Source organism: Acomys russatus, unplaced genomic scaffold (genome assembly GCF_903995435.1).
Source record: "Acomys russatus unplaced genomic scaffold, mAcoRus1.1, whole genome shotgun sequence".
Lineage (NCBI taxonomy): Eukaryota > Metazoa > Chordata > Mammalia > Rodentia > Muridae > Acomys > Acomys russatus.
In genome coordinates, this window is record NW_026131582.1 from 16,460 (window position 1) to 29,011 (window position 12,552).

The 12,552-nt window shown below is 45.4% G+C and overlaps 1 protein-coding gene across 1 annotated transcript; it reads left to right on the forward strand.

Moving 5' to 3' along the window:
- Positions 1-264: 264 nt before the first annotated feature.
- Positions 265-12,312, forward strand: LOC127186306 (sialic acid-binding Ig-like lectin 5). Its single transcript, XM_051142731.1, is given in 8 exon segments — positions 265-304; positions 3,747-4,057; positions 8,274-8,529; positions 9,210-9,491; positions 9,623-9,725; positions 11,901-11,928; positions 11,930-12,001; positions 12,097-12,312. Coding segments are annotated over 8 exon segments (1,308 nt in total).
- Positions 12,313-12,552: the final 240 nt, after the last annotated feature.

Sequence of the window (12,552 nt, forward strand, 5' to 3'; positions counted from 1 at the left end):
AGATTTGATAGGCTCACAAGGAGACCTGGGGAAGACAGTTCTCAAGGCTGCCATGCATCTGGTGCCAAGAGGAACCCAGTACACAAGATTAAGACATCTTAAATGTGGTTGAGGAGACAAAAAGCAATAAGTTGTTATTTCTGCGTCTACTACCTACCTGCTTGGTCACTCTTGTCCTCACCCGTGCCAAATCATTCGCTACAGGACATTGGGACCGAGGCCCGTCCGCAGCTGGAGCCACCCGTGTTCTCTTTTGCCCCTGAGATGCTGTGCGGGCTCACGGCTTTGCCTCTGATGTATTTGGGTAAGTCACACACACTGTGAGGCCATCACCTGGGGCTGCAGGAAGGGAAGGAAGAGCTGGCTGCCGTAAGCTATGCTTAAGTGACAGTCCATGGAGTTATCATAGGGGCCCACGTGCCCCTGTAGCCTTATAGTTCCCCCCAGGAGACTAACTCTATTCTCTGCAGATAGAGAGTGAAAACACACCGGAGAAATGATTCATTAGAGTCCAGCTTGGGGTCCCAGTGGGTTTATTGGGATTACTTGCAGGGGATGGGTAACGTGGAGGCAGCCGCATCACGAAAACCCACACCTGTACCCCGCCTCTATGCATGGGTGGCTGCTCACAAAAGCTTGGTTCCTGGAGCTCTCTGCACAACATGTAGGCAGCTCCACCAAGGGTCTTCTTCAAGAAATCCCTACTGTCTATATACCCTCACGGAGGGGCCTCATAAATCCCGAAAGTGTGATGACCCTCCTGAGCCCCTCTCCTCCCTCTGGGGGGCGGGGGAATGTTTTCATCCAGAGGAAGAAGGTACAGAGAAACTGTTTTTCTGTGGTTTCCATATCACTGCAGCAGTGGTGCTGTGGAACCTCCCCCACCCCAGGAGCTCAGGAATGACACAGAGTGGTGAGATAACAAGGTATAGTCCGTATTATCAAGGACCATGACAAAACCAGAAGCTGGATTGGGTGGCACTGCCTGAAAGAGTTGTACTGTAGCGAGCAGTGGTTAACACAGGCTCACAGCTGGTTAAAGTGCTGAGAATAAGAGACCATGGGCCTGGAGCTGAAGAGATGGGTTAGCACTTAAGCACATACTCTTGCAGGAGATGTGGGTTCAGTTCCCAGCACCCACATCGACTGCCTGTGACTCCACCTCCAGGACGCTGGTCACGTCTGGTCTCTGTGGGTACCCAAACACAAGTGCATATGTCCACACAGAGGCCCATACATACACATACTTAAAAATCATGAATCTTGGAAAAAGTAACTTTCGTTTTTTAGTTGAAAGAGACCAAGTGTTCTGCCAGAGATGGACTTCTAATACCAATCTTCCATGACTGGCCGAAGGCTGAGGGGGCACTGTGGGAGAAGGAGAGGAAGGATGGAAGAGCTGGAGGGTGGAGGGCAGACAAGAGAGCTGTGAAAAGCATCCATGAGCTCGTAGCAGGGCTAGTCGCCCGTACAGCAACAAGCCAGCTACAAACGTCAGTACAGAGGGGGAAGCTACTGACAGCTGATGGCTCTGGGAGGAGTCGCTTTTCTTTGGGAGGTAGCAAGTGGGAGGCAACTCATGTTGAACAGGATGACCCCACCCTGCTCATATATGGGCATTAAGAACTGGGCTCAGTGGCTTAAAATAAATACACAGGCACACTCAAAGTTAGGAGGAGATGCCGGGGATGTCCCAGAGAGGATCCGGAGCTGGGGCTTGGGTGGATGTGATCAAGCTATGTTGTTTACATGCATGAAATGTTCACAGAATAAATAAAAAATAGTACTTAAAAAGTTAATGGAATTGTGTCTGAGGTTGTGGCTCAGTTGGTAAGGTGTTTGCCTAGCATGTCCCAGACTTGGTTCCCTGAACTGTGTAAAGCTGTGTGCCATGGTGTATGCCATAAGCTCAGCACCTGGGGAGTGGGAGCAGGAGCAGCAGAAGTTCAGGTAATTTCAGCTATGTAATCAATCTGAGGCCAATCTAGGGTAGAGACTCTGTCCCAAAGAAAGACTTCAGTGAAACTATTATCGTTATGGTAGTGACAAATTATATCAACGTCACAAAGATTAAGATCAGCAACGGGTGGGCTGGATAGATGGCTCAGATGGTTAAAAGCACTGGCTGTTCTTTCCAAAAGTTTGGAGTTCAATTCCCACATGGTGGCTCATAATCGTCTATAATGAGATCTGGTGCCCTCTTCTGGCTGGCATGCATACATGCAGGCAGAATACCCTAAATAATAAACAAATGATACTTTAAAATAAAATAAAAATAAAAATAAACAACAACAACAAACCAACAAAGAGAAGAGCTTGTGGGAGAAGTTGCCAGAGGACTAAGTACAAGCACTCAGTTGGCCTCTCTCAGGGAGGCTGTCCAGACCGCACAGTTCTCTCAACAACAGTGCTTGGTGATACAGAGTTTAAGTTTAGGTTCCCCACTCAGGGAGCCCATGAAGCCTTGAGTGTAAGGTTTTCACCGGGAGTCTGGCCATGCAGTTGTGACAGACCTTGGCATTCAGTACTTCCAGAGATCAAAATGATACGTATTATAAATAACAGCAATGCTATAGGCTCGGTAGCAAGGAAGCTGAGATGAATTTACCTGCCCCCCACCCCCCACAAAGAGCTTTATTAGGAGAGTGACAGTCATCACAGATAGCACAATGGGATCCTGAATATAAAAGTCCTTAAATTACATTAGACTGAGGCACTTTTCTGCTCTTACAGGCTCGGGGAGGGAGTAAGTTCCACAGCGTACGACCTAGCCTACAAGCCAGGCAGACAGTAGGTAAAAGGAAAGTTATCATTCAGACCAGGGGGAGGGTTCAGCAAATTGAGGTGCTTGCCACCAAGCTTCGTGATCTGAGTTCGGTATCTGGAACCCACATGGCGGAAGGAGAGAACTGACTTCTGCTGGCTGTCCTCTCACAAGCAAGCATGCACGCACGTGTGCACAGTGAGCGCGCCAATGAATAAACAAGTGCTACGAAAAGGACGTTTTTAGTTCAGAGTTGGCCTGGGTATCAGAGAGGGCTAGATTTGCAGCTTCAGAGGGCACGGGAAGGTGAGGCCATGGCCGGTTGTGTCTACTTTTCTTTCTGCTGCTGTAATAAAACACTGACCAAAGTCAACTTGGCACAAAAAGAATGTATTCAAGCTTACAGTTTATAGTCTATTGTCAAGGGAAGCAGAAGCCATGGAGGAATGCTGCTTGCTGGCTTGCTCTCCATGGCTTGCTTAGTTTCTTATACGATCCGTGCCCACCTGCTTAGGGATGGCACCGAGTCCACAGTGAGCTAGACCAATCAAGAAAAGACACTCCCCGCAAAAGACCTGCCCTGAGGCCAGTTTGATGGATGCAATTCTTCAATTGAGATTTTTCTCTTCCCACATATGTCTAAGCTTATACTGAGTTAACAAAAACTGTAACATAAATCAACTGTCTGTCCAGAGAGAATGTCAGCCAAGTGTGGCCTGAGAGTGGCCAAAAGAGAATAATACTACATATCGCAAGGATGCCACCACAAACCACACGACTCTCAGACTACGTGGTGTGACCCAGTGCTGTGTGTTACTAAAGACCGCCTTTACCAAGAAGGAGGTTTCCAGGCCTCTGAGGTGACTTTCCAGAGCCTGGCAGATGCCGAACCTGCCTGTCCTGAATGGGATGCTGCAGCTGACAGGGAGGACTCTGAAAACCTGCAATGGGACTGCTTTCCATCGTGTGTCTCTCCCCACAGGATTGCTGTCTCCAGTTTCGGTTGACATCAAGAAGATGGCAGTAGAAGATGGTCCGTGCAGTACAGTCCCTTGTGTGATTGAATTTTCCAAGGCATCTCCCAGAAATCCCATGACTGTGAGCTACAGGCTTAATGAAAACATCAGCTTCCATGTAGGTACCAGCCGTTCCAGTGCCCCCAGAGGTGATCTCTCCATGGAGGAGGAGGAGTACTGCATTCTGCTGACCCACGCCATGCTCAGAAGGGAAAGCATGGCCGCCTCGCTCTCTGTAAGTCTCGGAGATGAGAAAGACACTGTCCTGAGGGAGAACGCTGCACGTTCCATGTCAGGTGATGTTCACACTTAGTGACTTAGGAAATGACTTAGTGACTTAGAAAATGCAGAGGGAGTGCTGGTGACCAGGTGGCTGTTACTTTATCAGGCACTGGCCTTTTTTTTTCCATTTTATTATTTTATTTATATTACATCTCGATTGTTAGCCCTTCCCCTGTTTCCTCCCATTCTTCCCTCCCTCCCACTTCCCCCCTTCTCCTCTCCCCTATGTCTGTGATTGAGGGAGACCTCCTCCCCCTATATATGCTCTTAGACTATCGAGTCTCTTCTTGGTAACTTGCTATCCTTCCTCTGAGTGCCGCCAGGCCTCCCCATCCAGGGGACGTGGTCAGAAAAGGGGCACCAGAGTTCATGTGAGAGTCAGATCTCACTCTCCACTCAACGGTGGAGAATATCATGATCGTCGGCTAGGTCTTGGTAGGGGTTCGAAGTTTAACGCCTATATTCTCCTTGGCTGGTGCCTTAGTTTGAGGAGGACCCCAGGACCCAGATCTGCCTGTCATAAAGTTCTTCTTGTAGGTTTCCAGGACCCTGTGGGTCCTACTATTTCCTTATTTTTCCATGTTACTCTCGCCTAAAGTCTCAATCGGATATCCTCTCCTCTGACCTACTTTCTTGGTAAGTAAAGTTTTTCATGGTACGTATCCCTTGGACTAGTGTTTTGATATAAATGAGTATATACCATTTGTCTCTTTTTGCTTCTGGGTGAACTCACTCATTATGATAATTTCTAGATCAATCCATTTGTCCACAAATTTCGGGAATTCCTTGTTTTTAATAGCTGAGTAGTATTCCAACGTGTAAATGTACCACAGTTTTTTAGTCCATTCTTCTACTGAGGGAACCTGTTTCCAGGTTCTGGCTATTATGTATAATGCAGCTATGAACATGGTTGAGCATATGTCCCTGTTGTGTGGTAAGGCATTTTCTGGGTATATTCCAAGGAGTGGGATAGCTGGGTCTTGAGGAAGCCCTAATTCCCATTTTTCTGAGAAAGCGCCAGATAGCTTTCCAAAGTGGTTGTACTAGTTTGCATTCCCACCAGCAATGAAAGAGTGTTCCTCTCTCTCCACATCCTCACCAACACGTAGTGTCATTTGAGTTTTTGATCTTAGCCATTCTGATAGGTGTAAGATGGAATCTCAGTGTCGTTTTGATTTGCATTTCTCTGATGACTAACGAGGACGAGCATTTCTTTAAGTGTTTCTCGGCCATTTGATATTCCTCTGCTGAGAATTCTCTGTTAAGTTCCAAGCCCCATTTCACAATTGGGTTGTTTGGTTTTGTGGTGTTTAATTTCTTGAGTTCTTTATATATTTTGGATATTAAACCTTTGTCAGATGAAGAGTTGGTGAAGATCTTTTCCCAGTCTGTAGGCTGTCGCTTAGTTCTACTGACAGTGTCTCCTGCCTTACAGAAGCTTCTCAGCCTCATGAGGTCCCATTTATTAATTGTTGACATTAAGGCCTGAGCTGTTGGTGTACTGTTCAGGAAGTTGTTTCCTGTGCCTATGTGTCCCAGGCTCTTCCCCACTTTTTCCTCTAACTGAATTAATGTCTCTGGTTTTAAGTTGAGGTCTTTAATCCACTTGGACTTGAGTTTTGTGCATGGTGACTAATAAGGGTCTAATTGCATTTTTCTACATGTAGACATCCAGTTAGACCAGCACCATTTGTTGAAGATGCTATCCTTTTTCCATTGAATAGATTTGGCTTCTTTGTCAAAAATCAAGTGAGCAAATGTGTGTGGATTCATCTCTGGGTCTTCAATTCGATTCCATTGATCCACCAGCCTATTGCTTTGCCAGTACCATGCTGTTTTAATTACTGTTGCTCTGTAGTACAGCTTGAGATGAGGTCTGGAGATTTCTCTGGAGGATCTTTTATTGTATAGGATTGTTTTTGCTATTCTGGGTTTTTATTTCTCCATATGAATTTGAGAATTGATCTTTCAATATCTTCAAAATATTTTGTGGGTATTTTGATAGGGATTGCGTTGAATCTGTAAATTGCTTTTGGTAGGATGGCCATTTTTTACTATGTTGATTCTCCCGATCCACGAACAAGGTAAATCCCTCCATCTTCTGATGTCATCTTCAATCTCTTTCTTCAGAGGTTTGAAGTTTTTTTTCGAATAAGTCCTTCACTTGCTTGGTTAGAGTTACTCCTAGATATTTTATATTGTTTGTGGCTATCATGAAGGGAGTAGTTTTTCTAATTTCTTCCTCTGCCTGTTTGTCATTTGTATACAGGAAAGCTACTGACTTTTTTGAGTTTATTTTGCATCTGCCAACTTGCTGAAGGTGTTTATCAGCTGTAGGAGTTCTCTGGTGGAATTTTGTGGGTCACTTATATACACTATCATATCATCTGCAAATAGGGATAATTTGACTTCTTCCTTTCCTATTTGGATCCCCTTGATCTCCTTTTGGTGCCTTATTGCTCTGGCTAGAACTTCAAGAACTATATTGAAGAGCTATGGGGACAGAGGGCAGCCTTGTCTGGTTCCCGATTTTAAAGGGATTTCCTTGAGTATCTCTCCATTTAATTTAATGTTGGCTGTTGGTTTGCTGTATATAGCCTTTATTATGTTTAGATAAGAGGCACTGGCCTTTTTAAAACATTAGGTGTTGTGCGTGCACACACACACAGGCACACACACACATAGACAGATGCACACATAAACACACACACATGCACAGACAGACATACACATAAACACACACACAAACAGAAACACACATGAATACACACATATACACAGACATACACATACATACATACATATATACATACATGTCCACACATAGACAGATACACACATGAACACACGCACATACACACACACAGACACTCACACATAGACAGATACACACATAGACACACACACACATACACAGACAGACATACACAAAACACATACATACACAGACACCCACACATAGACAGATACACACATGAACACACACACTACACAGACATATATACACACAGACACACCAGACACACACACATAGATACACACATGAACACACACATACACAGACATATACACACAGACATACACAGACACCCACACATAGATACACACATGAACACACACATACACAGACATATATACACATAAATACACACACATACATGCACAAAGAGACAGACAGACATATACACACACACACATATACAGAGACACACACAGATAAACACACACACAGACGACAGACACAGACCATTTGTTTGTTTTCAATTTGACACAAGCTAGAGTCATCTGGGGAAAGGTAAATCTGTAGGGCATTCTCTTGATTAATAATTAGTGCAGGATGGCCCAGCATACTGTGGCTGGTGTCACCCCAAGACTAGTGGTTGTGGGTTACATAAAAATGTGGGCTGGGGGCTGGAGAGATGGCTCAGAGGTTAAGAGCACTGACTGCTCTTTCAGAAGTCCTGAGTTCAATTCCCAGCAACCACATGGTGGCTTATAACCATCTATAATGTGATCTCATGCCCTCTTCTGGTGTGCAGGCGTACATGCAGGCAGAACACTGTATATAATAAATAAATAAATCTTTGTTAAAAAAATGTAGACTGAACAAGCCAATAGTCAGAGTTCCTCTACGGTTTCTGCTTCCATTCCTTCCTGCAGGTCTCTGCCTTAATTTCCTGTCACGACTTTCCTCAATGATGGGTGTGACATGGAGGTGTAAGATGAAATAAACCCTTTCCTTTCCATGTTGCTTTTGGTCATGTCTTTATCATAGCAAAAACCAGACCAACACACCCTGTGTGCATATGCGCTTGCCACTGTGTGTCTGTGGAAACCATAACTCATGAGCATCTGTTCTTTCTTCCACGATATGAGTCCTGGAGATGAACGCAGGTTGTCGGAGCTGGGGACAACCGCCTTTATCTGATCAGCCATATTGCCAGTTCTAAATAATGTAATTTAAATCTTTTTTTTTTTAGATATCTAGACTTCATATAAGCTCCCGCATCTTGTTCCTCTGGATAGGAGTGAGAAGGGGTGGGCTTCCTGACAGAAAGCAGAAATTGGTGAGAAACCACATGGTCACAGCCTCTGTGAGGCCGTTGGAAGATGTTTGAGGGTTCCAACCAGAAATGCTGTCCAGTGGCCTTCCCCTAAAATAAAAATCTAAGCATAACCGTTTCCTCTCTCCTCCAGATGTGACCCAAAAGCCAGAACTTCACATCCCAGAACATGGTGCGGCTGGAGAGCCTGTGGCTTTGACCTGTACTATACAAGACACCTGTCTGGAGCCCAAAGCTCCTTTTCTCTCCTGGAAAGGACCCAACATGATTATTGCCATCAACTCCTCTTCAGAGCTCACCACTGCCCCAAAGCCTGAGGACCAGGGCTCCACTCTCAGATGTCACTTAAAGCTATTCCCAGATAACCTGTCTAGCAGTAAAATGCTCAACCTACAGCTGCTCTGTGAGTGCTGGCAGGCACAGTCAGGGTCTGTGGGGAAATAGTAGTCCCCAGGGAAGGACCTGGATCCTGAAGGGGAGGACCACAGCAGCGAGTCTGGTTCAGATGATGAAAAAGATGGAGGAGAAGTCTCTGGGTCTCAAAGTCTCCAGATCTCTTTGAGAATCAAATAAGTCTGGGAGCTATAGAGATGTCTTAAACGGCCAAGAGAACTCATTACCATGTATTTGTTACTTTTCTGATGCTGTGGTAAAACACCACAATCAAGGACCGCAAACAGGACATGACCTAAGATATCTCCTTTCCTCCCTCCCTCCCTCCCCCGTCTCTCCTCTCTCTCAAAGCCCACCTCCAGTAACACACTTCCAACAAGGTCCTGTCTGCTAAACCTCCTCAAATAGCACCACCCACTGGGGCCTCTGGAGGGCATCTCATTTAAACTGGCACACTTATATAAGAACTACATGAATTTAGTTCCCCCTAGCACCCAGGTTGGGTAGCCCAAATTACCTATAACTCTAGGTCTAGGGGATCCAGTGCCCTCTTCTGGCCTCTGTGGGCACTGCACTCACATGCACATACACAGACACACATATGGACATAATTATAAATAAATTTGGGCTTTGGAGGAAGTGAAAGAAAGTGTAGATGTCTCTATGACCTCTGACCCTTCTTCTCCACAGCACCTGCCAGGCTGCTCAACTACTCCTGTTTGGTGACGAGGACACTAGTGTGTAGCTGTTCCTTCTATGGGATCCCCACACCCTCAGTGCAGTGGTGGGTGGGAGGGACCTCGGTGAGTATGAATAGCATTGACAGAATCCTGCACGTGACCACCACCACGCTGGAACCCTGGACCAACAGCACCATTCATCTCATGTGGGAACCAGCAATCATTACGAGACTTCGCTGTGAAGGCAAGAACCAATATGGAATCCACGCTTCCAAAATCCTCTTGATACCAGGTGAGTGGATGGAGATATAGCGTGGCTGGGCTGGGAGACCAGCACTTGAGGGCCAGGATGAGAACAAGCACAGAGCAGGAGTCATAGTTTGAAACCTCGAGATGATGATGTTCTTTTCGCTTTCGTTTCAGATAAAAGCTCCATTTCTAGTGTGTTCCTGAGAGGGCTAGTCCAGGGCATTGTGTACGGGACCATAGCATCTGTTTTACTCTTCTTCTTCCTCACTGTCCTGGTGTGAGTATCGGAGTTGAAATTCAACACCATGCCCCTCCTAAAGCTTACCACACTGACTTATTCTTTTATTTTTAAAATTACATTTATTATTTTATTATTCTATTTGAGAGAGGGGGGGGGGGAGAGAGAGAGAGAGAGAGAGAGAGAGAGAGAGAGAGAGAGAGAGAGAGAGAGGGAGAGAGAGAGAGAGGGGCGCTTGTGTGCATGTGGAGGTCAGAGGACAACTTTCCAGAGCTGGCTTTTTTCCTCCACCGTGTGGGTCAGTCTCTTTTACCCAGTTCATGGCACTTCATTGACTAAAGATGTTCATTTTCATTTTCTTCCAGTTTAGTTTCTGTTGAAGTGGACTTGTAATGTTCCAACCAGTCTTTATTTGCATTTAGAGCTATACATTTACGCATAAATTTAATTGCATAAATTTAATTGCAAGTAATACATTAGTATTACTTGATTGAAACATTTCCAATTTCCATTATGATTTTTGAACTATTAGAAATGTCAGTGTTTTCTAATAACCTCTCCACTCTCTTTCAGTACTGAGGATTGAATGTAAGTTTTTGAACATGGTAGACAGCTGTTCTACCATTGAGTTATGCCCACACCTTTCACTGGGGGATTCTAGACAGGTGCTCTACCTCTGCACTACATCTTCGGCCCTCTTTAAACTTTTATTTTAAGACTCAATACACTCATCTTGGACTTTGTCACCTTCATAGTAGGCGATATAACAGGCCTGTAGCATCAGGACTAACTGATCCTCTTTCTTATATTAAATAGGTTCATAAAATGTACTATGCATAATGCCCATTTATTTTCATTGCAGCAATTTTTTGTTTATTTTTTTAATAAACATTTATGGGCTTAAGTGAAGTGTGCATTTCACACTAGTTGAATGCAGTCATGATATACTCTGGAGTATGTGACTTTGGAGGAGGTGAAGGAAAGTGTGGGTGTCTCCCTGTTCTCTGCTCCTTCTTCTCCACAAGTCAAACTCATGATGGGGCTGGAAAAAAAATGGCGCAGTGAATAAAAGTGCTTGCCTCCAACTCTGAGGACCTGAATTTGATCCCACAGAGCTTACATGGTAGGAGAGAACCAACTCCGGCAAGTTGTCCTCTGACCTCAACACTCATGTTTACACAAACTCAACACACACAGTAAATAAAGAAAATGTAAATTTATGAGATTCATTGTGTTGTTGAGGTCTCCTTCAACTCAGCAAACTGAAGTCAGCCCTATGTTTACACAGAGCATGGCTTCCTTACAGCTTCTTTCCGGTCTCTGGCAATGATTTCAAAGCCATTTTCATTTATTTTTGTAGGAGGGTTTTCAGACAGGAAATGAAATTTGAATCTTACTCTCTCAGTTCACACAGAAGCCAAAGAAGGCTGTTCATCTGGAAAAGGGCATAGACTGATGAACAACTATACACATCTGCCTCCACTTGTTGCGGGGAGGGGGATGGGAGGACAGAGCCCACAGGTAGGTGTACAGTGATGCAACAGCCCCTTGCTGCTGCCAGAGCAAGAGAAGCAGGTGACTCTTCATATAATCTGTGGTACGTCCACTGACTCTTCATATAATCTGTGGTACGTCCACTGACTCTTCATACAATCTGTGGTATGTCCATTGAATAAGACACTAGATTGCCACCAAAAAATGAGAGTTCCTTGTGCTCTGAAATACATATATGTGCCGAAATGTTAAGAGAAGAAATATGCAAAACAAACTTGTACTCACACAAAAGGTGTGTGTGTGTGTGTGTGTGTGTGTGTGTGAAGAGAGAGAGAGAGAGAGAGAGAGAGAGAGAGAGAGAGAGAGAGAGAGAGAGAGACAGGGTTGCAAGAGAAGCAGAGAGAAGGCACTGTGATGGGTGTCACAAAGTCTAGAACTTTGTCCTAGAGTTAATGGGGAACCTCAGGTATTGTGACCTAGAAAGAAACAGAGCCGTTTTTAGGGCTTGGAAGGGATAGCCTAGAGACCGGGAGGCCAATAAAGAGTCTGGGGAGAGTGGATTTGATTTCCTTTGGCTAAGTGGACTATTCACAGACCCAGCATTTGGAGACTGGCTGATGCTCTGGGGGCAGCCCAGAGCTGGGTTTGTGAATGGCAGTGCCGGTAAGGAGTAGGGGCGGGGACTGAATGCAGCATTCACCACGAGGCTCATTGTCTTAGAATGAAGATGCTTAGCTGGTGGAAGGAAAAATCAAACTTGCAACAACAAAGAAGCCCCGACTCCCAAGAAACCAGTTTCAGGAGAAGCCAAAATGCCTGAAGTCTGAAGCTGCAAATGGACTAGCCTTGGCTGGGGTAAGTGGAAGGCCCTCTCAGCCCGTCTAGGCACAACAACCAGATGGCGCTCACTCCTTAGAAGCAGCGGTTGCAGACCCACGCTGTCGCTTCAGCGCTGCCGCAGCTTAACCAGAATGGAGGCCTGAGTCTGGGTTTGCTTATTCTTCACATGGAGGTTTCCTGGAACAACAGAACCGTCCCTCCCAGCGACTATGGCAAGGACCCTTTGGAGCTTCAGGGCCACCATTTCCCCACGGTGGAGGTCTTTCAGACACCAGCAAATGGTGGCTGTTGAGGAGAGAAAATTCCAGTGTAAATGCTTTGCGAGTCAACTGGGTTTGCTGTGAAAAATTGCCACAGGATGGGTGCCTTCAAACCACAGATTTCCCCTCGTCTAATTCTGGGGCCTAATGACCCAAGACAGGGGTATCCAGATGGCTAACTTCTCCTGGGGGCTCTTTTCTTTACCTGAAGATAGCAGTTTTCTTTCTGTGTCCTCACGGGATATTCTCTGCATGCGTTTTTGTCATCACCG